This window comes from Epinephelus fuscoguttatus, linkage group LG6, assembly GCF_011397635.1.
Source record: "Epinephelus fuscoguttatus linkage group LG6, E.fuscoguttatus.final_Chr_v1".
In the NCBI taxonomy this organism is placed as follows: domain Eukaryota; kingdom Metazoa; phylum Chordata; class Actinopteri; order Perciformes; family Serranidae; genus Epinephelus; species Epinephelus fuscoguttatus.
The window spans coordinates 13,665,756-13,691,163 of NC_064757.1; the positions used below are offsets into that span (position 1 = coordinate 13,665,756).

A 25,408-nucleotide genomic window follows, 5' to 3' on the forward strand; every position below is an offset into this window, starting at 1 on the left:
AGGGCGGTTTCCTGGGAGAAAGTTTGTGAAGAAATATGATGCACTTAAAGTCTCTGCTCAGAGACCTACACTGAATATGGTTTCACACAGTAAAGTCATATATATTTTGCTCTTTTACTCTAAATGGAGGGGAGGGGGAGATGAACTTTGAGGGTAAAAGGTAAGATAATGAGATCCTGGTGATTTTTGGGGGGTGGGCTCTGTTGCCCTGTCACATGGTATTTGGACCTCAGGGGGTGTGACAGTCACACTGTGCCCTGACCTTATAGGAGCCACCTGTTGCAAATGCCACATTACCATGTCTGGCAGCAGAAACAAAAGGTTGCCAGGAGAGGATCATGGGTAGGGCCTCATGCGATGACCACCCTGCCTTTCCCTGGCAAGCAGCAGCAGCTCAGGCGTTTCCCTGACAGCACACAGCAACACAGATGATCCGCTGGCTCAGAAACAAGCACAGTGTTTCCAGCGACCAATCCCAAACAGCACAGTCCGAGCCGATTTCTTTTATTGCCCTATTTGCGGACTAATCTGCATAAATAAATCCTCTGTTTGTTTCTGTCAGCAGCTGCACGTTCTGCCTGTGGCCCAGACGTTGCAACAGTTCCTTTTATTGTGGAGATCTTCAAAATAAATCACATGCAGACACACCTTTAATTGAGATTGGTTCTTTTATTGGCAGTCAGTGTTTGGCATGAGACAAGTACACACAAGGCTACAAGGAAGAGTTTGACGTTGAGACAATAAACATAAACTACGAACCGAGTGGACATTGCTCTCCATCATTCAAATAACACATTCAACATGAAAGGGGTCCGCTCTGACTGTAATTTACATTTGCTGAACTGTTCCCTGTTTTACTGTGTCATCCAGTCAGCCGCATCCCTTTTTTGTTTACTGTTCAGGCTTACAGCAGGAGGTCACTGCGCTCAGTTTCATAATTAGAGTCATTGTTATAATTACAGAGTCGGACAAAAGACGGAACACCAACACAAATAATTACAGCAGTAATCAGACATTTTACTGTTACAAACACATAGAACACACATTTAAACATTTATTATATATCTGGTGGTGCAGGTATGTTTTTTTCAGTGATCCCTCTAACAATCGTGAGCCATTTGGTCATCGTTTCACCGTAAAGAGGTATGCGTTCAGCTTTGTATATATCCCCTGTTATAAACAATGTACACAGATTATATGCTATGGAGAAACAGAAATATAAAAAAAACAGTAGTCCCCTTTAAAGTGCTTTCAGTCAGTCTAACTTAATCATTATGTGCTACTGTAGACAGACTCTAACCAATAGGTAACAGTCATGGCTGTGTCTCATAACAAACACAGGGCCGCTGAAGGACTGTATCAATAAATGGAAAAGACAACATATTTGTAGAGACAAACGGCAGTAGGACGGGCAGTTTGGGCACTGCTCAGACTCGGTGGCCCACATTAACACTTGGCTGCGGTGTCATATATGCACTGAAACACTGTGGTGATGACTACAGCAGCTCAATAATCACAAAGAGGTGAATATCAGCATTTAGGCAAGTACAAAAAAACAATCAGTAACAGCTACCCATTGTTGAGTCCTACCTGTTGTCTTCTAAGATTGCTTTGTTCACCAAAAGTGCACAAAAATAGCCCATGGAAACACAAGAGAACCATGTTTTGTGTCCTCATTTACATCTACACAAGGGCTGCGTGGGTATTCACAAGTGGACATTTGGAAAGGGGGGGAAAACGCAAAAAGTCTTGACCTAGCAGTTTTGCCGGCGTCACGTGACGGGTCGTCGGCTGTATAGTCTGTTGAACTTGTGTCATAGCTTTTGTTGAGAGATTAACAGAGAACACACAATGTGGAGCTAGGCCCTGCCTGCCAGAGATAGTCCCAGTCCTGGTGGAGAACCCAGAGGGACCCTCTGTTTCCAAACTAACTCGACTTCAGCTACCGCCGGGATGCTGCTCCTCCATCCAACCAACTGATCTAAATCTCCTTGGGATTGGCTCCTCAGCTGCCACTATCAGAGAGAGAGAGAGAGATAGAGTGATAGAGGGAGAGAGAGAAAGAGAGAGAGAGCGAGCACCGGTTCATTAACTCTTCCAGCCCCCCTCCAATGAAACCGCACCTCGTTCCCAAGAGCGCCATCCACCAACACAGTAAGTCCGCCGTCGTGACCGTCGCTTCACTGTCATCTTGTGTGGGTTAACTCAGAGATGGTTAGGAATAGCTTGGTAGCCGTGTCGGGAAGAGAGGTTCACAATGTGGGCACTGGTCTCCCCCGTGCCTCAGAGGGTGACTAGGCTCGTGGTGTGAGGGCGAGAGGGCGAAGGAGGTAACAGAGTGCTGTGGGACGTTTCAACCACAGTTGAAAGAGCCTCAGAGGGGAAAGACCCCATCACCTCTCACAGTAGTGAAGGGTGAAGTCTTTGGAAAGCTGCTTCTCGCCCAAACTCCACGGCTCCAGCTCGAATTTGTTCCCCATGTCATCCTCCTCATCTTCCCCCTCTTCCTCATCCTCCTCTTCCTCCTCGTAGTGGCTGGGCTCCTCAATGGAAGTCTCCAGGTGATAGCAGTAGGGCTGACCCTCCGTGTACTCATAGATAGTTGGTAAGCTGCTCTTCAGGCTGCAGCGCCGACGCAATGCGACCAGCAGCGGCTGAGGCATGGTAAATATATCCACGTTGTTGCCCAGGTCGATCCAGGCCAGGTTGGAGAACATCTTGGGGTCTTTGAGCATCTCAGTGAGGTCTTTGAGTATCGCCAGGGTGAGGCGGTTACCGTTAAGAGCCAGGGTGCTGAGTTTGGGCAGCGAGGCAAGAAGAGGCAGGAGAATCTTCAGGTTCTCGTCATGGAGTTCGGTGAAGCTGATGTCCACAGCCACCACGCTGTCTCTGTTGTTCTGGAGGTAGAAGGCGACTTGACGGACATCACGGGTGGACAGGGGGATGCCGGACAGGTCGACGGAGTCACTGGACAGCTTTTTCTGTAGAGTTGTCTTCAGACTGTGGAAGACAATAAAGACAAAGTGGATTTACTTAGATGTCTCATGAAACACACACACACCAGTTTAGGTTTCAGCTGGAGGGTGAAAGGATGGTACTTGGGAACAAGGCCCTGGTTTTATGTTGTGTTTCCTGTGTTGTATAAAGGAGGGGGTGACTGGGCCGGCATGGAGCGGAAGGCTGACACAGAGACTCCAGCATGGGGATTTAGTAGTGTAAACAGAGGAGCCAAAACATCCGAGCGAGCCAGCAGCTTGAGCTTAAAGCTCTGACGGCTAGGAGCTCCTTACAGCACAGGGCCAGAACAGATTACTACTTAAAAGATAAACTATGGTGTGTTTTAGGAAAAGATAAAACTTTGAATAGAAGATATTTGGCCACTATATTTATGAGACAGGAAGAAGATTAATATTTTGAGTATGATTTGTTACGATGATGTTATTATCTCCTCCAAAGACGTTACATTCATGCTTCTTTTTAAGTTAGTGAGATGTCTCCACAACCTGTGGACAGATCTTCTTGACATTTGGTAAAAAGTTAAGAGAAAGTTGCTAGGCTTGAGTGGATCTGAAGTGCAAATCCAAGAATTATTACTTAGTTGGGGCATTTTTGAACAGTTTCACTATTTTCTCATGAACTACTTGAGTGAAATAATTTGTCCATGACTGCTGGTAACACTTTAATATCAGGCTACAAAACATATGCTTACATAATCCATGATAATCATCATTAATAAATGACCTAATCACTATGACTTTATGTGATTAGTGAGCTGGAATCCAGTTACATGATTAGCCTCTCTGAAAGCAAAGGGGATGGAACGTTCATTTTTAAAAGATTTACTGCTTTAATTGAAAGAAGTGGAGTGTAGTAAGGTAGACAGTGGTGCACTAAAACCAAAAACATTCAGCAGGTGCCAGATAATTGGACAGACATATTTAAGTCAAATGTTTAATGAAGTGAAAAAGAAAAACTGGAATCAGATTAGGGCTTGTCGGCATTACTTGCACCATGCAGATGTTTGCATCTGTCTACCAGTTTGATATTTTTATAAGAGTAAGTCCTGCTTTCAGAGAGTCTTATCAACTGCATGGGTCTGAGATGAGCTTTTCTATGTGACTGTATTCCAGCTAATTCTGAGGCATATGAATGAATGAATGATTTAAAGGTATATGATGCAGAATTGTAGGTTAGTGTTTGTGAACATGCTTGCCAGCATAAGTGAATGCCAAACCAAGATTCACTCTCGTTTTGAAACAAGCTTTGTCCGCTTGGTATTTCGCCACTATAAGTTTTTACAAAAGTCCTGACCTCACCTGCGATGTTTGACCAGGACCGTCCCAAACACAGCAAAATAAGAGGAAAACAAGAAAAGCCAGGCAGAGGGGAGAATCTCTGCAGAAAAACACACTGCCACACACCTCTAGTGGGTCATAAGTGATGATTCAGAGGGATTACTTTTGTATGAGCCTATACTTTGTTGTTTTGTTTACTTTTAAAAGTCAATAACTGATGATCCAGTCACTCATTGTGACGTCTTCTTTTGTTAACGTCATCATCATGACTCATGCATTGGTGAAATATTAGTTAAGCATATGTTTTGTTATTAAAAGGTGTTACCTTGTAGTTTATCAGTGTGAATATTAATTAATAAAATAACACAATTAGTGGATTGTGTAACTGTGGCTGAGGTGTGCGCTCTCTGGCAGCTTTCTAGTTTGTATACATAGTCTGTATATAGAAGACTACACAGAGGAGTCACAAGTTAATCTAGTGATTTTTAGGTGTTTGACACAGTATATTGAGGTGATTTATAAAGTGGATGACACTTATTTAAGGAGACGTTATTAAGTTTGTGAGTCGGGAGTAATATGTGCAGGATATCTGTGTGTTTCGGTGCATGAACTCACAGCACAAGCCTCTGAAAACCTTAAAGCCCTTTCAGGATATTGTTAAGTACAAGCAGGATTTGAGGCCAGATGTTAAAACAAAGGATACTTTTCTGTAGCATTGCTTTACACTGCAGCTGAAAATATTTGTGCATTATTGCCCTTTTGTTTCCAGTCAGTCTCATTCACCAGTGCCCCCCCTCCCCCGAGGATGCGGTGTGTTTTACTTGAGCCGTTACTGAAGTGGCCTGTAACGCTGATTCGGTGTCAGAGCGAATTACAACATCCTCCAGCGCCCGGTGACTTACTGTGACACCCACTGCAGTACCTGTCACTTGTCATGCTTTAAAGTGTTTTTTAGTCCCTGCTGAAAATGGATGTGCCCTGAGTGGCATTTACTGCTTTATTTCATAAGCAGGTGATGGGTTGATGAGCACTGGAGTGTTTGTATTATCTGCAAAACACACACACACAAAAAAAGTATGAAACCCACTCATAAAGCAAGGCTAGAGGGAGTTTAATCAGCTGTTGGGCACAAAATCTATGAGATAAAGACATTTATCAAGGCTGCTGTATCTTTATCAAAGTCTTGTCCTCCCTTCCTCTATTGTCTGGCCTTTTATACGACAGAACCCTCATCTTCACCAGAGGCACAAAAGTCCTAATGGCTGTGGCCTGGCGGAGGCTGCCCTGCAGGTGTGAATAGGTTTTTGATCACACAACTCCTTCCTTGTCAGACAGATTCATCCCTTTTGAGCTCAGGAAAAATGGATGTCTGAGGCGAACTCTCCGGAAACCTCTTTCATCCTTTCTCCAGATTAATCTGACACCAGAAAACAAGGGTGTCACGGATAACCTCCAGCAGACGTCTTTTTGGCGTCTTTACATTCACAGGAACACTAACAGCAGGGTTCAATTTAAATGGCTGAACTAGTTTATAGGTAAGCGATTAAAAGAGAGTAAGTTATTCAAAGGTGTGGTGGTCTCGACTGTAAATCGAATCACTCAATATAATTGTTAGAAGATGTCCTAAACAGAAAGTATAGACAAAATAATCCCTCAGTGAATCACATGAACTGCTGAACTGAAGCCAGCAATAAAACTAACGGCAACATTTAGTAACAGTGGATGATACCAATATACATGCACAATCAAGTAATCTAATAAATATCCATCCATTATTCAGTAACTCGTCAATTAAATTAACATTGTATAATGACCTATTAAGTATTCTCCCTTAAACAGTGAGGAAGCACAGTGTGTCTCTTGCCTCCATGTGTGGCTCATCAGTCTCTGTGTGTTATTGATTAAGTATAATGAGGCAGCATTTGAATTCAGTCAGTGTAAATGGCATTGCTCTTATTATTCATCAACGTAAATCTTTGGGTTATCCGATGCTAATTGAGATGACTTGAAATGTTATTCAGAAAAATAAGAAAATAATGCTTTTTTAAACAGTTAAATTGTACATGCTAACAAGTGGGTGGGTAATCACAGCTGTCATAAAAATCCCATTTTATTTCAACTTTAAATAAGTATTTTCCAGGAGTTTATTGGCTCCTCGCTCTCCCCCCCCGGGCTGTTATCCCACTGCTCATATCGTTTTGTTTTCTGCAGAGTCATTTACGTTAAAGCTTTGCTCTATTATTCATATCAGCCCCTCTGATGGCGGAAGCTCAACTGCACAAGAGAGAGACACGAGATGAGCAGTCTAATCACATCTGCTCGCTGACATTTCATTTATATTTTCAATTCATTTTCAGATGGATTATATACGTTAGACTTCAGAGAGGAGCTTGCGAGAGTCACACACACACACACACACACACACACACACACACATACACACACACAACTGCATTGTCCTTCATGGTGCAGGAAATCCAACCTCACAGCTCACAGTCCATATCAATAAAGGCAGTTCCTGCACATAAATTTCACCTCCATTTCTTTTTGTTTGATGGATGTTTCAGTCAAAATCCAAACCTGAGGAGCTGCTCTAACCGCTTTGTCCTTTCTGTATTGTATTCCATAGCTGTAGCTTTCGGGGGGATACAGAGGACACATTCCCCCTCAATATTTAGAACGTGCATTTGTTCCCCTCAATAAAAATGTTAAAGTAGCAGAGGGCTTTTATTTTGACAATATCTAAGAAATTTACATCATAAATCGATGCAGAAAAAAACTTAAAAATGCTCTCACTCAAAATTTTCAGGTGGAGGACCCCCAAAACCCCATTTCAATGCTGAAACAAGGCCTACACCCTTATCTTATCCTGTATTTTCCTGAAGCTGATGCACTCAGTAAAAAATGACAGGCCCTCAAGAAAGCTTTAACATGCATAGAATGCTACAATGCACAACATGTTCATTAGTGAATATGACAACAGGTGAATATTTAAATTTAATGATGAAGATATGCGTTTTGGTTGTTTAGTTTCTGAGGTAACAAAAAGTAATTACGAGGTCAAGAAAATCTGATGGAGCAGGAAGATAGTAGTGTGAAAACTGAGGAGAAAGAGGGTCACAAAGTGTCGGCAATTTTTACGCTCACGTCAAATTACTCGTAGGTGAGAGTGCCTTGGCAGCGTTTCTGGGTCACCGCTTCCATCAAGCTTATTATCGAGCTCTTTCATTAAATTTGGCAAAAAAAGAAAACATTTCGAGTAAAATTCAAATAAACTAGTTAGATAGATTAACAGGATTAGTGAGATTCAGACATTAATTCAGTGTGGCATTTCAGTCAGAAAAGTGTGTACAGTATTTAGAACGACTGGCGTGCACTGCTAATGCTGGATAATGAAGGGATGAACGATCCGGTGGCATTAAAATGGACTGAGCTGTTACTGTTCCCTCTGAGTACAGAGAAACCTCTCAAGAGGTTAGATGGTTGCATTTTTGCACAGATGAGGGCAGTTTGCCTGCAGCTGAGCAAAGATGGAAGTTCGAAGGAAGTAAAATCCACCCTAAAACAATTTCACTGACATGCATCTCTTCTAAATGTTTAATCTACACTAGATAAAGGGATAGTTCAACATTTTATAAAATACTCTTGTTTTTTTTTTGTTTTTTTTTCCACAGAGTTAGATGAGAAGATTGATACCACTCTCCACACATCTGTGTGATAAGTCTGAAGCTACTTCCAGGGGACTGTTAGCTTAGCTTAGCATAAAGACTGGACAGGCTACAGTGGGACATGGCTAGCCTAGCTCTGTCCAAAAGTAGAAAAATATTTGTACAGCTTAAAACAAGATGTAATGTGTTGTTTAGTTGGCTTTAGATGTGCTGGTAGGCAGATTTGTTCTCCTTAAACAGAGCTAAGCTAGCTGTTCCCCCTTGTTTCTAGTATTTATGATAAGTTAAGCTAACTGGCTGCTGGCTGTAGCTTCATACAGTGCAGACATGAGAGCAGCATTGATCTTCTCTAACTGTCAAAAAGAAAATGATTAAGTATTTTATAAAATGTCAAACTGTTTCTTTAAAGGGGCAGTTCACCCAAAAATCAATAATACATATTTTGCCTCTTGCCTGTAGTGCTAGTTGTCAAGACCGTATTGGTGTAAGTTGCAGAGTGTTGAAGATATTGGCCGTAGAGATGTCTGTTTTCTAGGTGGCACTTAGTCTCGCCACCAGACAATCAGAGATCTCTGCCTTCTGATAGTCTGGGGACACTCCTTTCTAAAGTGTGTTTAACACACCGGAGAAAACGGCCGGCAACAAGGCAATGCCTCTTGCATTTTTTAAAAGGACACGCCATGCCGGAAATGTGTGCTCCCCCTTTTCTCGTCCGCAAGGAAACAAACACACAGAGAGCTTGAAAATGGATGCCAAAAGATTTAACTCCGTTTTATCCAACATGTGCTCAGTCCACAAGATTGTGGAAATGAAGGACTTACAGCGACTTTGTTTAAAACCTTTAATGCAGTTGGACTATGTTTACGAGCACAAGAGTTCAGCGAGCCACTGAAGGACCGCCCTGCAGATTTACTATTGGTTCTGCAACGTAGGGAGTTTTTTTAAACTCTGAAATTGTATCCACCCATCTAAACACAAAATCAGGGAGAAAGACATCAGTCTTTAGTTAAGCAAAGCGTCTAAAGACTGATTTGTGAGTCTAGATGGCACTCAGCTTGTGGAGATCAAAGCACCATAAACAATACATTTGAAAAATTCAACAACAATGTCTCTTTCCAGAAATCATGACCTGGTTACTCAGAATAATCCACAGATTTGTTGTGAGCAGTTTCATGTAGGAACTGTTTTTTCTCTACTGATCCAAACCTGCCAACCATATCACCGCGTAGAAGGAAGTGTGCATCTACTCATGGGCGAGAGGCTCTTGGTTGTGACGTGCATGTATGTATGTTCTGTACTGCTCACAACAAGGTCTGTGGATTATCTTGAGTACCCAGGTCATGATTTCTGGAGAGAGACATTGCTGTTGAGTTTTTCAAATATATTCTTTTGACGCTTTGAGTAACACAAGCTGAGTGACATCTAGTTCCATTGTTTTCTTTTTTTAAGACTATTTTTTTCTGGCTTTTTGCCTTTATTTGACAGGACAGATTATAAGAGTGAAAGGGGGTAGAGAGAGGGAGAGAGAGAGGGAGAGAGAGAGGATGAATTGGACCCGCGGCTACTATGGCAAGGACACTGCCTTTGTAAATAGGATGCACGCTTGACCTGCTGAGCTACAGGGCACCCCTAGTTCCATTATTTTCAAGAGAAGGCAGACATCCCTACAGCTGATATCTCTAATACTCAGCAACTCACACCAAAACAATTTAGACTGATACATAGCACTACAGGTAAGAGAGAAAATATGTATTTTGACTTTGGGGTGAACTGTCCCTTTAACACAAACAACCTCTGAACCCTCAGGACCACACTAGGCTACAGTACAACACGCCACGAACTGAGCTGCTCTCTTTAATAACAATAAAAGGAAAACTAACTGTGCACCCAGGGAATATTTGTGTTAGACTTTATACACGGGAAAAAGTATCTTCTTAAAATTGAGTTTCATACAGCCTGGCCCTGTCTCGTCTCTTTCTAGCTGTGACAGGTGTTTGTTCGTGAACACAACAGCAGGCAAAGCTGTCAGAGCTCACAGCATCTACTGTATTAATATTCTGTTTTAGGGTGGATTTTTGTTTTAATGATTCATGTTGCTCCTGCTGTTTCAGCCAGTGTCAGACCATCTCCCTCTCTGCAGGTTTACTGAGCCAACAACATGACTAAGTAAAAAAAAAAAAAAAGAAAGAAAAAAAAAGCCTCTTCAGCTAGGAATTTAGCAATCGTATGTATCTGCAAAATTTCAGAGATGCTGTCAGTGTCAGTTAAATCCTGTGTCTTTCCTCTTCTGGGCTGAATTAAAACGTCCACAAGCACAACAGAGCCCTGCTTGTGCAGCTCCAAAGTGAAGTGTCTGATCCTGCCAGATCCCTGTGAATATATCTTCGCTTTCCTCTGATTCTGCATGTTGATACCGCCAACTGACTCATAATGAACCTGTCTCATCTCACTGTGCTCCCATTGTCTGCCTCTCAATCCTGAGATTATTTTCACCCACAGAAAATGAATGCATTATTTGTGGCGTCTCGCCGGCTGTAGAATAAGCAATTACGTGAGAAAGAATTATGATATTGTTCATGAATAGGATTATTAAGCCAAACACCTGGGCACACAAAAAACTATTTGTACACAAGATAATTCCCTATTCATCATTTGCACATCAAAGAAAATTCACTCCTTCATACAGACAAGTATAATTACATTATAACATAACCCTCGCAGCTTTTCTTCAGCAAAGGATAGATAGATTTGTTGCTGTGCCACTTCTGAAGAGAAAAAGGCCAGTGGCGATGCACATCCACTGCACGGACCCTAGCACTTAAAAAGAAAGATGATTGACAGCTGTGGTTACCATGGCATTCCCATCAGGTCAGCCCGTGGCCAGGTCCGTCCTAGCTCAATGTCAGCTACAAAGATGGAAATCTCTACAGCTCGACACGGAGTCGAGCCCTGCTCTCTGTTGTGCGGGACTGCAGATTTATTACAGACTGGATGTCTGGACAGAAGGGCTTACCAGGCCTGGGATTTCCGTCTGGACATGCTCTGCCTCAGCCACTTTGAGTGCGGGGTCAGGTGGTAGATCAGCTGTCTGCAAATCTTATCAGAAGACTTTATGGTGTCTGCATCCTGTAGAAAAGAGCAGAGAGAGTCATAATGGCACGCAGAACAAAGAGTGGTGACGCAGCAGCTTTCAATGTGAGATTTTCTGTTCGTGTGTGTGCAAGAGAAACATCTTTACTATTCATCATTTCACACTACCTGCACTTTAAGTTTCTTCTATTTCCTAAAACGTACCAACTTGTAACAGTAGGATCTTTCACATGAACAGAAAAAATAATGTTTTGTTATTATTGGTGATGCCTTGAGCTACTCCTGAACAAAACACAATTTAGCTGCCTTGCTGGAGCAAGAAAATCTAATCACATGCAGGATGCATCGGTGGGGAAAACACAGGAAGTGCACAGGAAAGGTGAAATTCAACACAGCCACAGGTAAACACTGGTCCTTCCAGTTCATTAGTCATGTTGTGGCTGATGGTGGCCATTGGCTACATCAAAGTAATGAAATTTTCACAGCTGGAGTTTGAGACACACTGAGTTATGAATCTCTTCATGTGCAGAAAAACAGACAATTTTTTTACTGAAAAGTTCTGCATGCGTCATTCAGAGCATTAATATAGCAGCAAACCACTATTTGCTCTGTAAAGTTTCAGTGATATAAAGGTGTCCTGAACAGAGGATGAGGTCATGCTATCTGTGTGTGTGTTGCAATCCGAGTGTCTTCAGTCTTTGTTGTGGTAGATGGGCCGGCTGCGCATGCATGTGAGTCCCTAGCCCTTTTAACACAGAGATCTCACAGCAGGGCCGCAAAGGAGACCCTGCATTGCACCGGCTTTGCTTTTTTGTAAAGAACCAAACAACGCTGTCACAATACCGCCCCAGTATGTGATTTTCAGCTTCTACTGTGACATATAACATTTGCTTTGGGCAGTGCTTTTTAAATAATAACAATGGCATAACTTGGCAATAACAATCATTTACCATCCCTGTTATATGGTGGCTGATCTCATCCTCCCAGACTTCACTGTCTTCCCAGTATACGGACATTTTTGGTTGCTGTTCTTTTTTGAGTTAGCTGCTAACTGGTACTACCTGCTTTTCAAATCTCTCAGTGGTGGGTCACACAACAAAAAATGTCAAAACGTCACACCTGTTCAGTCTTGCCTGCTTTCTCTGTTACACAGATATTGATTTGACACTGTTACTACCTCCACTGTCGAGTGGGGGTAGTAACAACAAGACAAACTATGTCCCCCCATTCTATACACAGGCTGTGTAAGAGGGGCTCCTGTTAGTATGTCCCAATGCACTTTGCACTGTGCTCATACAGCAGCTACCACTGATATGACAATGTCGTCACAGAAGCTTAACACCCACTCTCTTGTTTACTCTCAGGTTAACAATGATAGCTCCATCAGCACTGCCATTATTAGTGCTGTTTATGGGGTTATCACCGTTAGCTGCTAGCTGCAGGCTCAGCCACCTCCACGTTAAGAGCAGTATGCAGACAATCCCGCTGCAGACTCTGAATCATAGATATGCTTTTAATGTTGCATACAGCTCCTTTAATGTGCTAGTTCAACTGAGTCCTTGACGTTTTTCACTCAATTTTGCAGATATTAATAAACCACTCCAGTTTAATAAGTTTTCAGGTAGGAGATCTCGACATATGGTTCCATATATTCAACAAACTGCATTGAACAAAATAGCAGAAATAAAATTAAACAACCATAAATATCTAGGATTCATTCTGAACAGCTGTTCCTATTTCTAGCTGCTAATAGGTAACACGTGTCTGCAGGAAAACTTTCAAGCATCCGTCTGTAGAAATCTAAGTCGATAACATCCTCAGATTGGATTTTCATTGATCTTGAGAACTCATTACTTTTCAAAAGGGAAACCATCGGAGGAGTATTTTTAGGAGAATGCTTTGTTTCGCAGAATCCCAACATCGAGCTGGATCTTTGTGGATACTCTGTGAGTGTTACAGAAAGGAAGAACAGAGTAAACTGACCTTCTTAGGACACTGCATCTCTCGAGCCAGGCTGAGCAGCAGCTCATGTGAGATTGGGTCTACCAGGTTGAGGAAGGCAGCGTTTTTGTACAAGATGTCGTTGAGCGAGGTGCCTTCCAGACCAAGGTCCTACCAAAGCAGAGCAACATGAGAGGCATCACAATCACAGCAAGATGAAATTATGAAAAAAGAAAAACATCCTGCAATAATTATAATCAGGTGTCTAAAAGTGTGACTTTGGACCTGAGGAAAAAAATGCATTAGTGATGGAAACAGGGCCCCGCTGTGTCAAGGGCAATGTGACTCGAGATGGAAAGATAAAAGAAGTGTTTTGTTTTAAATATTCATTAAAGGAGACAGGAGCTTTTTCATCTACAGTAGGAAAGTGAGATCTAGACGGAGTCACAGGGAATGCAGCGTTTTGGTATATATAATAACACCATGGCATCCAGCCACACATATCCCAACATGCCACAGCACATACTGTTTGCACAAATATGACAACTCCTGACTCTCATCAGATGTGAAAACCTTGCAGATGTTGCTTATTTGTAATGCATTTTTTCCAAGCTTTAAGAAATATGCATGCTCCGCTGTGAGAGGAGAGTATTCTGCTATCCTTGAGCTTTCAATACCCTCTTTAAAAATTTCAAAAATGCCTTTAATCCCCTGGTTGTGTGTTATTTAAACACATATGTGTCTTTCTAACGGCATTTAAGGTATTTTTCTTGGTTTATAATTTCTTACATCTCATAAAAAATATGTCTGCTGCACTTTTAAATGTGAGATTTTGAGCAAACGTGATTTAAAAGTTTGCGCAGCACATAAATACATTTGCAGAGAGGTCAGAACTGACAGCTGTCATGGCAGCTTACTCATGAATATGACAAATCCAGAAGGATGTGCGGTAAAAACAAATCAAACCAACTGAAAGAAGGAGATTTCAGATGACCTTTTGAGTGTGGTGAGACAAGCAACAGTCAGCAGTGCAGCTGTGCGTACTGAACTGTACAATCTGCCTTCATCAACACGTCCATCCTCAAGGTCCTAACGAGGCAAGCCATGACAGTCTTGTACAGCCTATGCAACTTTAATGAGAGAAGCAAGCCTTTGAGAGACGCTACAGTGAGCACACACCTGCACACATTTCTTTTTTCTCCAACAGAATCAGCATTGATTGTAATAGACAGTTTGAGTGGGAGGCTGGCAGCTTCACATTACTGGCTCCCCTTTTAACAAGGGCAACGGTAAACACAGACTGAACCCAAGGCGGGGGGGAGAAGCTGCTTCTGCCCTTCTGAGAAACAAGGTATAAAAATATCTCCCTTCTGAGTTTAGACACGATCAATTGTCATGTGCGAGCGTGGCGTGAAGCCACGAATCTTTCCCATATCTGCGACAGAGCTCAGATCTCTCTCATATCTGGAGCAGAGCTCGCTGTTACACACCAATTAAATCTGCCACGAACTTCTTTTGAATTCAGAGAACAGAATCTCTCAGATATCTGCCTGCAATGTTGCAAGGAAAGATAAAGTACGGCTTATTTAATAAAAGTGGAGCTCATTTAGAAGGAGCGAGCCCATGTCCCCTGTGACGTGGCTGTCATGGAGCCTAGGCCGGCCAGTTTATCTCCTCGGCTTTATTAAGGAGGTTCCATTCTCTCCTGTGTCAAGGCTTCAGAGTAATTAACGCTGGATTGGCCGACAGCTAAAAGACAGAGGCGGGCCTGAGGGCTAGCAAACAAATGAGAATGCCAAGGCTGATGTCACATCTTTCATGCACCTACATATTCTTTTGCACACCTTTTCATAGGTGTAGAATTTGGGAGGGATGCCGGAGACACAATCCCCTCATTTGTCTCCCCCAGTAAAAGACAATAAAGACAATTACACCATAAATTGATGCAAAAACAAAACAAAACAAAAAAACAGAATACAGGAAATGAAGTGTTTGATACTCAAAAGTTTCTGGCAGAGGAACCCCAAGCCAAAGACTACAAAAGCAATGTCAGTGGCCTAGATTTTCATTTCTGTGACCTTTTTTTATTAGAGTTAATAAAACCTTTTGGAGAGGAATAATATTTTGTATTGTGGAACACAGGACTCCAGGGCCTATGATGGTGCTGCTGGAGGACAGGCCATTATAGACAGAGAGAGAGAGAGAGGGAGAGACATTAGGAGTGGAGAGGGATGGAGAGGGCAGGTCACCCTAATGGGAGCGTTAGAACAGCCTCAGGAGAGGTGAGACTCTGGCCATGGCGGAGGAAACAATGACAGATGCAGGGAGGATGGTGGAGGAGGGGATGATGAGGCTGTATTTGTGTTTGTGGAAACTGTATCCACACAAGGGCGTAGGTTTTGTTTTTGCATATGAAACAGGGGTTTGGATTTCACAAGAAAAATTGTTAGTATCGCACGCTTAATTTCCTGCATTCTGATGATTTTTTATGCACAAACAACAAAATGTCCTAAAATTTACTCAAGATGTACTTTGCTACTTTCATGGTTTTATTGCGGGGTACACATGCACATTCTAAATATTGAGGGGGATGTGTCCCCTGCACCCCACTTGAAATCTACACCCATGCATCCATATATATCCAGATGCCATGAAAAGAAAACACAATTTGGGAAAATGCAATGACAATGTGACCATGTCCTCATTTACAGTATTAAATCAGATGTCAACACCGAGCACGTTTACCCACAGTGAGAGTGAACGCTGGGGTGAGTCACACACTGTCTGCCACTGAAATAATGTGTCACAGGTACAACACTCTGCCAGTGGCCTACTTTCTATAAAAAACAAATGCATCTGGAAGTGGACGTGCATAAAGAAGGAAAGAGAGAGGTGAGGAGAGTCGGGGTCAGAGGTCAGAGGCCAGGATTAGGGGTGCAGAGCAGAGCCTGCAGGAGGGGGATTAAAGCACCTGTGGCTCTGCAAGATACAGGTGCAGTGCACATCAACCTGCAGCCACACGGCTCCTGCTTGCTCTCCATCTGTTGCTCTGGGGATGTATGGCTGCATGAGCATCAAAGCAGGCTCACAGCAGCAGTGCACATAATGTATGGAGGCTGAGTAAACAAGTCTGACTTCCCTGCGCTCAGGCCGGGCTGCGTGCAGTTTCTTTCTTACCTTCCTCAGTAATTTGAGCACGTCGGTCGCCTGCTCTATCCTGCGGTCACGGAGCAGCTTCTGTATCTCTTTGATCCACGCCACTCGCCTCATGTACGGGCTGTGGTTGGTCCTCCGCAGCATCCCAGGCAGTTTGTCCGATTTCAGCATCAGTGCAAACAGAAAGTCCCCGCCGCCTCGGCTGCTCCTGTCGCTCTCTCCGGTGCTATCCAGAAGCTTGCGTCGCTTTTTGGAGAAATTCTCATTGTCCAGGCTGCTCTGCCGGCTCAGTCTGGAACCCATGGTGTTGTTGTGTGTGTGTTTTTTTTTCCTACAAATGCGTTTGTTGCAGCTCAGACAATATTACCCAGAGGACGAACCCATGATCAGTCTTTCAGATGCTCCTCAGTGGATGGTAGAAAAATAGCGCCGTGTTGTCTGGCGCTGCGTAGCTGCCTGGCTGTCAGCAGGTTGAGGATCCGGTGCAGATCCCTCGACTGTCCAATTTATCACTACTCTCTGACTGCACCCGTCACACGTTGCTATTTTGATTTTTTCCCCCCTCCACCACCGTAGGCTACGTGCGCCTGGCTCGGATGATGAGGATGCTCCGGCTGCTTCATCCTCCGGCCGTCTCTGCTTTACGCTGCTGTTTAGGTTGGAGCAACGTGGAGCGTCCGACCAATCGCAGCATCTGGTGCCCGCTACGCGTCTCTCCTCCCAGGCTTGAAATTCCCCTCTGCTACAAGCAGCTGCAAGGGATAATAAAAGAAAGGATGTTGTTGTTGTTGTTGTTGTTTTAGGCAATCATAAAACCAGTGCATAATCTGATAAATCATGTCTGAGTCCTCCACATAACTAGAAATGAAAACACTCAAGTTTCACCTTGTGTTTGAGCTCTTGAGGGGGAGCCTATAGTTTCGTATCCTTCACAAGAACTTTAAGGTTTTCAGTTTTCTCTCCTGTTGCCCAAGCATGTTCTCTGCCACTGGCCCTGTATAAATATGAATTTTTCTGCTGGCAACCCTGTTGTCAGTCAGCCATCGCATTAGCTGTCAAATCCTGTTTGCACCTGTCACAACTCTGTTAAGTCATCGTCATTCTTTGAACAGCATCCATCTTCCAGAGTGTGTTTCTGTCATATGAATCATGATCTTGGTCCAGGGGACCTAAAGGGTCAATGATGGGGGACACAGGCCCAGGGGCCCAAAGTGGAAGGAGAGGGGCCCTGGCCTTCACCTGGAAAATATCCCTGAAATGAACACATACTGAACAGGGAGAGATTTACAATGACCAAAAAGAGACACATAACTACAAAACAGGGCAAGACAATCACAAGGGAGACAAACCACAAAAACAGAGGCATGAAAACACAAAAAGATGCATAGCAGCTACAAAGAGATGCAAAAAACTACACAAAAAGAACCTAAAAAACAAAACAGTGTGTGTGTCTTTGGGACCTTTTGCACATCTGTGCCCAGGGGCCCACTGTCTGACAGTTCGCCCTTGCTCTTAGGTGTATGCTGCTACACAAAAGACAGCTTTCACTTAAGATACTGCACAGCAACCTCCACACCTGCACCTTAGGGACACTACTGTGATTGTAATGTAGTGTGTTTCTATTCATAGGGTCCCATCATTGTGGCATTAAGGACTTTGATCCTGATTTGACCTTATTTTCGGGTATGATTCAGGCGTACCCTTGTTTAGTGGAGCAAGACAGTTGATGCTCTCTAATAAATATTTCCTCTGGCTGCTCAATATCCTCCCTAGACTTGGCCGGCTGCATATTTTCCTAGAGGTTGTAATTATCTAGCGCCCTTAATTTAATGTATCAGTCCCCTGCTACTAATTTGTTTTGTCAGAGCTTTGACTCTCCAAGCAATGCTGATGGAATAACTCATTTTTACAACACATGCTAATAGGGCTGGGCAGTGTACCAATATTATATCGTGACAAGAGACTAGATGTCGTCTTAAATTTGGGATATTGTAACATTGTAAATGTTGTCTGTTCCTGCCTTTAAAGGCTGCATTACAGTGAAGTGATGCAATTTCCTGAGCATACCAGACTGTTCTAGCTCTTCTTTTATTTGCCTTCACCCATTTAGTCATAATATCCACGTCACTGCTCTCATCTCATTGTGTTAATATTTTGTGACAGCTGCACCAACAGTCAACCCTACAATATCGTTGCAATTCGATAATAGTGTATGACAGTATTTGATTTTCTCAATATCACCCAGCCCTATCAGTGCTAACAGTCTTTCCGGCTCTTGTATCATTGTTACATTTTGAAATGTGTACATCAGGACATTTCTTCATTTGTGACATTTTTCTTTCATATTGGTGATATGAAAATATGATATTTTATCCAAAGCATCTTACATTACCATCAATGCACAATTAAAGCATGGTGAGAATTAAATGTTAAACCCTGGATAATGTTATAATAGAGTACTACAATCACTGGATTTAGCAATGTTCCAAACCTAATGGGTCGGAGCGGTCTAAGTTCAGTTTTTCAAAATTCCTCTGGTCTAAGACAGTCCAAAAATACTAGTAAATATTAAGAACTCTCTCCTGAACCCAAAAAACTAGAGCTCTAAAACTCAAAACTGTGATGTCATTGGGTATAAAGTGTGGAGCTGCTCCATTGACAATGAACTGTGAAAGATGCTATAGATGACACAGAGAGCACCCAGGGGAATGTTGTCTGTATCTGCTAACATTTTATGTTTCAGAGCTGAAAACACTACAATAGAATAAAGGTCATTTAGGTATTAAAAAAAGAAAACAAACATTCTGTGGGTCCACAAACGCAGCCTCTTTTCTTTGTCTATGGAGCACTCCAGTCTTTATACCTGATGACATCACAATTTTGAGACTTACTTCTTTGTTTTCTGGCTTTGAGAGAGAGTTGCTCATGTTCACAAATAGTTATTGAACTGTCCTTGGCCATGGAAGTAACATATTAGAATTTTTAATTAAGGTAGAATTCCCCTTCAAGCATCACAGGGAGCATGACTCAGTTTGTAATAAAAACACAGAAAAAAACACCCTCCTCCTTATCCATCAGAGTTATCTTAGGCTTGAGACTCAAGCTTTTAAACAATAAACCTGCATCACAAACTGGGGGTGTCAGGTTTGAAGAATGTGGACACTTGGGAAGCAGGGAGGGTTTTATGAAAGACACTACTGAGTTGCATTATGGGAACTGTATGATCCAGCCCTTTGGAGCTTGACCCAAACCAGGGACTCAGGTCAGAATATCTGCACTTTCAGTTTTGACTTTTCTTTTCAAAATATGTCTCTCTAGAGTCCCCCAACTTTAGAATATTCATTTTGCAGGACAGGAAAGAAAAAAACACTTTCATGCTTCACTTATATGTTCTTCTATACTTTGCTATTTTACCTTTAACTACTGGATAATTTTACATATTTGTGCTTCTTACAATAAGTTGATGTATTTTATTTTATTTTTTATTTTGTTGTGCCAAGGTTAGTCAGGTGGCTAATTTTCAAGCAGCAAAACATTCATTATATTGGAGTGCCCCCATACTGTGCTTTAGTTGTTAAATCCCTGACCATGAACTCAGTGGTGCAAAGGTAGTGGTATCTTGTGAAGCTAGAAAACCTAATGCATCCATTGGTAGCAACCATATCTGCATAGCTTGTCGGGAGGAGGCTTAAATAATGCTCAAAATGTATGCAAAATTTTGGCAAGTGAACAACTGGCTCATCAGATAATTAGAAGACTAATATTAACTGTAAAATAAGAAACCAAAGTATAGTTATCGGTGAGCGATTCCTTAACTCTCCATATTGACATACTTCAACAACACAGCTGAATTCTTGAAATTCAGTTACGGCTTTTAGTTTTGGTGTACTACCGCAAGATTTTTAGCGGCTCCATCTGGCCATCGCTTTCCAAAATTTTTTTGGGGCACCCCTGCATGAACTGCAACATCATTGATTCGAGCCTAGTCAGGGAACTTTGTTGCATCCCTCTCCTTCGTTTACTGTCAGCTCTTGACTAGCACATAACAGAGCCCAAAAAATACCTTTAAAAAAACATTTTTCCAAAAAATTATGATCTGATTATGAATGCATGTACAATGTTCACTGAAAGGGGTCACAAGCAAAACAAGTTTTGGGAACCTCTGGGATAGAAGACATGTACTGATCTGTTTTCTCCTTCCAATTAGAGAGAGAAAAGAAGCTACATTTCCAACTTGTAGTTGCAGCAAACACAACAGAGTCCATCAATGACTCCCTATCATTAAAGGACTGCAGCCATCCATAAAAACACATGACATCACCTCCTCTCCCATTGTGGCCATCTCTGTGCTATAAGTGTTTCTGCAGGCTGCTTTCCACCTGTCACCAAGGAACAACAGCACTGCGTGATTTGATTTGCTGCTGCGTATATGGGCACAGACAAGCCTTCCCCTTTATTGCGTGAAAACAATTGGAGGGAGACCTGGTGGATAGGACTGTATCCCTCCTAGCAGAGTCAAAATGAAACCTATATGCCTCCAGCTGAGGGATAAAAATATGAACAAGCTCCAGCTGATATTTCATAAAACAAAGCCCGTGCAGTGACAGTGACTTGTGCACAAAGGCTGAAGGAAGGCTTTCGAGATCTGCGACAAACAGATATGTAATTGTCGTCTTCCGCTATAAATCAGCTCTGTCCATTCAATAAACTCCCGTCCTTGGGGCGGCTCTGAACCTGGGAGATCCAGAACAGGATAGTAGTGATTCGATTTAGACACAATCACAGCTGCAGCAGCAGCCCACAGGCTCCTTTGACAGTGCTTTATCAGTGTGGCCCAGCAACAGGAGTGCACGCTGGATTAGCTGAGGTACCACAGAAGGGTATTTGCTGCTGAGAAGCTCCCGTCACCGACGCCGCCGGCTTGCACCTGCGCTCCTGGGCGAAAGGCTCAGGCATCTCAATCGCTCCGAGGATACCCGCAGAATAAGCCAAATAGACTGTGACACGGCTCCTGAGCATGGCAACGCTGCCGGCTGAGCCAATCACACAGGGCCATGAGTCAGGGATGAATGCTGCCTGCATCTGTAAACAGATCACTCTCACATTCACTTTGGCAGGCCCGCCAGATTGGTATCAGGGTGAAATGGAAGGTTATAGAGGACTAGAAAGACAAACTCAAGAGTGTCACTCCAGAGTGAGGAAATGGAGGCATCCATCATTTGAAAAAGCGACGCCTCGTTTAAAAAAAATAGTCGATTAAATCACTCAGATTTTTGTGAAGAACTGAATGTGCAAGAATTCCAAATCGTATTGCTTCTTTGATAATGTTCCCAAGTGCTAAAACATACAGTAGTTACAGAGGTAAGCTTTCATGATCTTTGCCCTCCCACCATGGGTGGATTATGAGACAGTAGGCCACTGGGCATAGACATGCAAAGGGCCCCACCACCTCTCCTACATAGGAGCAAGACACACAGACTTCGTGGTGGTTTTGTGTCTCTTTGTAGTCATAACATGTCTCCTTGTATTAGTTTTGTGTCTCTTTGAGGTAATTTAATTTTTTTTGTTATCATTTTTTGTCTCCTTGTGGTAGTTTTTTTGTCTTTTTGTAGTTGTTTAAGTCTCTTTGAGGTAATTTTGTGTCTTTTTTGGTTGTTTTATGTCTCTTTGCAGTTCCTTTGCATCTCTTAGCAGTCTTTTTGTGTCTCTTTGTGGTCCCTTTGAGTCTTTTTCTGGTCAATGTTAATTTGAGCTACATTTTGCAAGTGAAGGAAAGAGGGCCCCCTGACACTAGTGCCTGGTAGGCCACTTCAGTAATCAATCCAGGCCTCCCACCTCCATCTTCCACTATGTACACATTTCTCACTCCATGTGTCTATTTTTCTGTCTGTCACATTCAAAAACACATACAACTGAAGCACATGCTCATTATCCAGTGTGACATCTGAGGGGTATTCCAGAAAGCGGGTTATTTGAAAACTCAGAGTAGGTTAACCCTGAGATGAGGGAAACTCTGAGTTATCCATTCCAGAAAGAGAGGTAACTGAAACTCTGAGTCAGTCACCATGGTAACAGACTCTGTGAACATAACCCGCTCGACGGCAGGTTTTCTTCAATAAACCCTGAGTTTTTCTCTGTCTCCTCCCTCTTACACGCTGTTTCATTTCCTCATTCATTCAGTCCGTGTCTGGATATTAGTTTGTTACTCAGGACTGTCTTAAGTTACTGAATTTATGCACATCAATCATTTCTTTGGACATCGGTTTTTGTCTTTACATTCAAATATTATACAGCGAGAATTCACTGCTCAGAATCTAACCTCTGTCCTTTTTATATTAATTATTTTTTATAACACTGTGCACAAGGATCAGACTGTCAGTCTGTTAGAGCAGCTCCCAAATGTTTATTGCACATAAGGTGTAGGTCTAATTATTTAAATTTTAAAAATCGGTATGAAGCTTTAGACACGTAGTATCAATGACTAATGATCTCTATCACTGATGTCATTGGTCGCACTGATGGAACATAATTTCTATAGCCTAATATTGGGGATTATATGTTAATATTTCTGAGTGAGCAATGGTACAGCATTTCAGTGTCTTCAAATTTACTACATTTGTGGCTGAAATAAAGTCACTGAATGCTGCTGAGTCAAGACACAAATAGATGTGCAACATTTTAAAATCTACTGTATTTTATCCTCAACGTCTTTTCAAGTGCAAATCACCAAACATTATTATTGGGTCAGACTGTGAGTTTACAGTCATGTCTTTATGTCTTTGATCTATAGCATAGCCTATATGTTTTAAATCTTCTGCCTCCAAATATATATTATACAGTACAGGCCAAAAGTTTGGACACACCTCCTCGTTCAATGCATTTTCTTTATTTTCATGACTATTTACATTGTAGATTCTCACTGAAGGCATCAAAACTATGAATGAACACATGTGGAGTTATGTACTTAACAAAAAAAGGTGAAATAACTGAAAACATGTTTTATATTCTAGTTTCTTCAAAATAGCCACCCTTTGCTCTGATTACTGCTTTGCACACTCTTGGCATTCTCTCGATGAGCTTCAAGAGGTAGTCACCTGAAATGGTTTTCCAACAGTCTTGAAGGAGTTCCCAGAGGTGTTTAGCACTTGTTGGCCCCTTTGCCTTCACTCTGCGGTCCAGCTCACCCCAAACCATCTCGATTGGGTTCAGGTCCGGTGACTGTGGAGGCCAGGTCATCTGTCGCAGCACTCCATCACTCTCCTTCTTGGTCAAATAGCCCTTACACAGCCTGGAGGTGTGTTTGGGGTCATTGTCCTGTTGAAAAATAAATGATCGTCCAACTAAACGCAAACCGGATGGGATGGCATGTCGCTGCAGGATGCTGTGGTAGCCATGCTGGTTCAGTGTGCCTTCAATTTTGAATAAATCCCCAACAGTGTCACCAGCAAAACACCCCCACACCATCACACCTCCTCCTCCATGCTTCACAGTGGGAACCAGGCATGTGGAATCCATCCGTTCACCTTTTCTGCATCTCACAAAGACACGGCGGTTGGAACCAAAGATCTCAAATTTGGACTCATCAGACCAAAGCACAGATTTCCACTGGTCTAATGTCCATTCCTTGTGTTTCTTGGCCCAAACAAATCTCTTCTGCTTGTTACCTCTCCTTAGCAGTGGTTTCCTAGCAGCTATTTGACCATGAAGGCCTGATTCGCGCAGTCTCCTCTTAACAGTTGTTCTAGAGATGGGTCTGCTGCTAGAACTCTGTGTGGCATTCATCTGGTCTCTGATCTGAGCTACTGTTAACTTGCGATTTCTGAGGCTGGTGACTCGGATGAACTTATCCTCAGAAGCAGAGGTGACTCTTGGTCTTCCTTTCCTGGGTCGGTCCTCATGTGTGCCAGTTTCGTTGTAGCGCTTGATGGTTTTTGCGACTCCACTTGGGGACACATTTAAAAGTTTTTGCAATTTTCCGGACTGACTGACCTTCATTTCTTAAAGTAATGATGGCCACTCGTTTTTCTTTAGTTAGCTGATTGGTTCTTGCCATAATATGAATTTTAACAGTTGTCCAATAGGGCTGTCGGCTGTATATTAACCTGACTTCTGCACAACACAACTGATGGTCCCAACCCCATTGATAAAGCAAGAAATTCCACTAATTAACCCTGATAAGGCACACCTGTGAAGTGGAAACCATTTCAGGTGACTACCTCTTGAAGCTCATGGAGAGAATGCCAAGAGTGTGCAAAGCAGTAATCAAAGCAAAGGGTGGCTATTTTGAAGAAACTAGAATATAAAACATGTTTTCAGTTATTTCACCTTTTTTTGTTAAGTACATAACTCCACATGTGTTAATTCATAGTTTTGATGCCTTCAGTGAGAATCTACAATGTAAATAGTCATGAAAATAAAGAAAACGCATTGAATGAGAAGGTGTGTCCAAACTTTTGGCCTGTACTGTATATTATTATATATTATTAATATAATGTAATGTATCTACAGCCTGATACACAGTCATATTCCACCACTTTATCTTCATTAAGGAAATGTAAGTCTGATAAATGATGAATAAACTTTTTTATTAACTTTATGGTTAACTTATTTACACTTTCCTCGCTCTGACTCAGGCTCTCTTTTTAAAGATAAACGTGCACCGTCTGCTACACATGCATTAATATCTCTACATCCACTGGATTAAAATGGAGGCGCTATCTTTTATTTACCTGTTGCCATGGTGAATCGTGGAGTCGGAGCTCCACTGATGACGGCTTTTTATTGTCAGCTTAAGTCAGAGTGAACTGAACTAACTCAAATCAGCTGTTCTGGAACCGGTAACTCAGAGTTTCCCATCTCAGGGTAAATCAACTCAGAGTTCAGGGTTAGACTCAGAGTTTGTTGAACCTCCTACCTGGAATATCCTTCTGAAAACCAATGATGACATGTTACACTCCACCGACAATGACTGAATATGGTCACAGTAAATACCTTGTCATTATGGCTGACATGCTCTCAGAGCCAGCCGAGTTCCCTTCTTCTCTCTTTTTGTCCAACACTTGTCATCAGTCTATGCACTACACTAAAGGTAAGTGAACCTCCTGCTCTATATAATATGATATGCCTTTTTCCACATTGTTATTCATGGAAAGGTTTGGATACCACTCTGAAAATGAAAGGTGATGTCTGGGGGAGAGGACACTTGTTTCTGAGCTGAAGGATTCTGACTATGAGGTATGTTGATTTTCCTGGGCAGGA

The 25,408-nt window shown here is 42.4% G+C and overlaps 1 protein-coding gene across 1 annotated transcript; it reads right to left on the bottom strand.

Annotated features, from left to right (window-relative positions):
• Positions 1-668: 668 nt before the first annotated feature.
• Positions 669-16,990, bottom strand: lrrc75ba (leucine rich repeat containing 75Ba). The gene is made up of 4 exons (XM_049579795.1): positions 16,172-16,990; positions 13,037-13,165; positions 10,977-11,089; positions 669-3,000 (listed from the first exon to the last, which is right to left on the bottom strand). The coding sequence occupies exons 1-4, from the start codon at positions 16,451-16,453 to the stop codon at positions 2,394-2,396; spliced, it is 1,131 nt and encodes a 376-aa protein (XP_049435752.1). The 5' UTR covers positions 16,454-16,990; the 3' UTR covers positions 669-2,393.
• Between the last annotated feature and the right edge of the window lie 8,418 nt (positions 16,991-25,408).

Coding starts and splice junctions, on each gene's coding strand:
- lrrc75ba (XM_049579795.1), bottom strand. CDS start 16,453: ATGGGTTCCAGACTGAGCCGGCAGAGCAGCCTGGACAATGAGAATTTC. Junction 11,090..13,036: donor AGATGCAGTGTCCTAAGAAG/GTCAGTTTACTC, acceptor TCTTTTCTACAG/GATGCAGACACCATAAAGTC. Junction 3,001..10,976: donor AGACGGAAATCCCAGGCCTG/GTAAGCCCTTCT, acceptor TGTCTTCCACAG/TCTGAAGACAACTCTACAGA.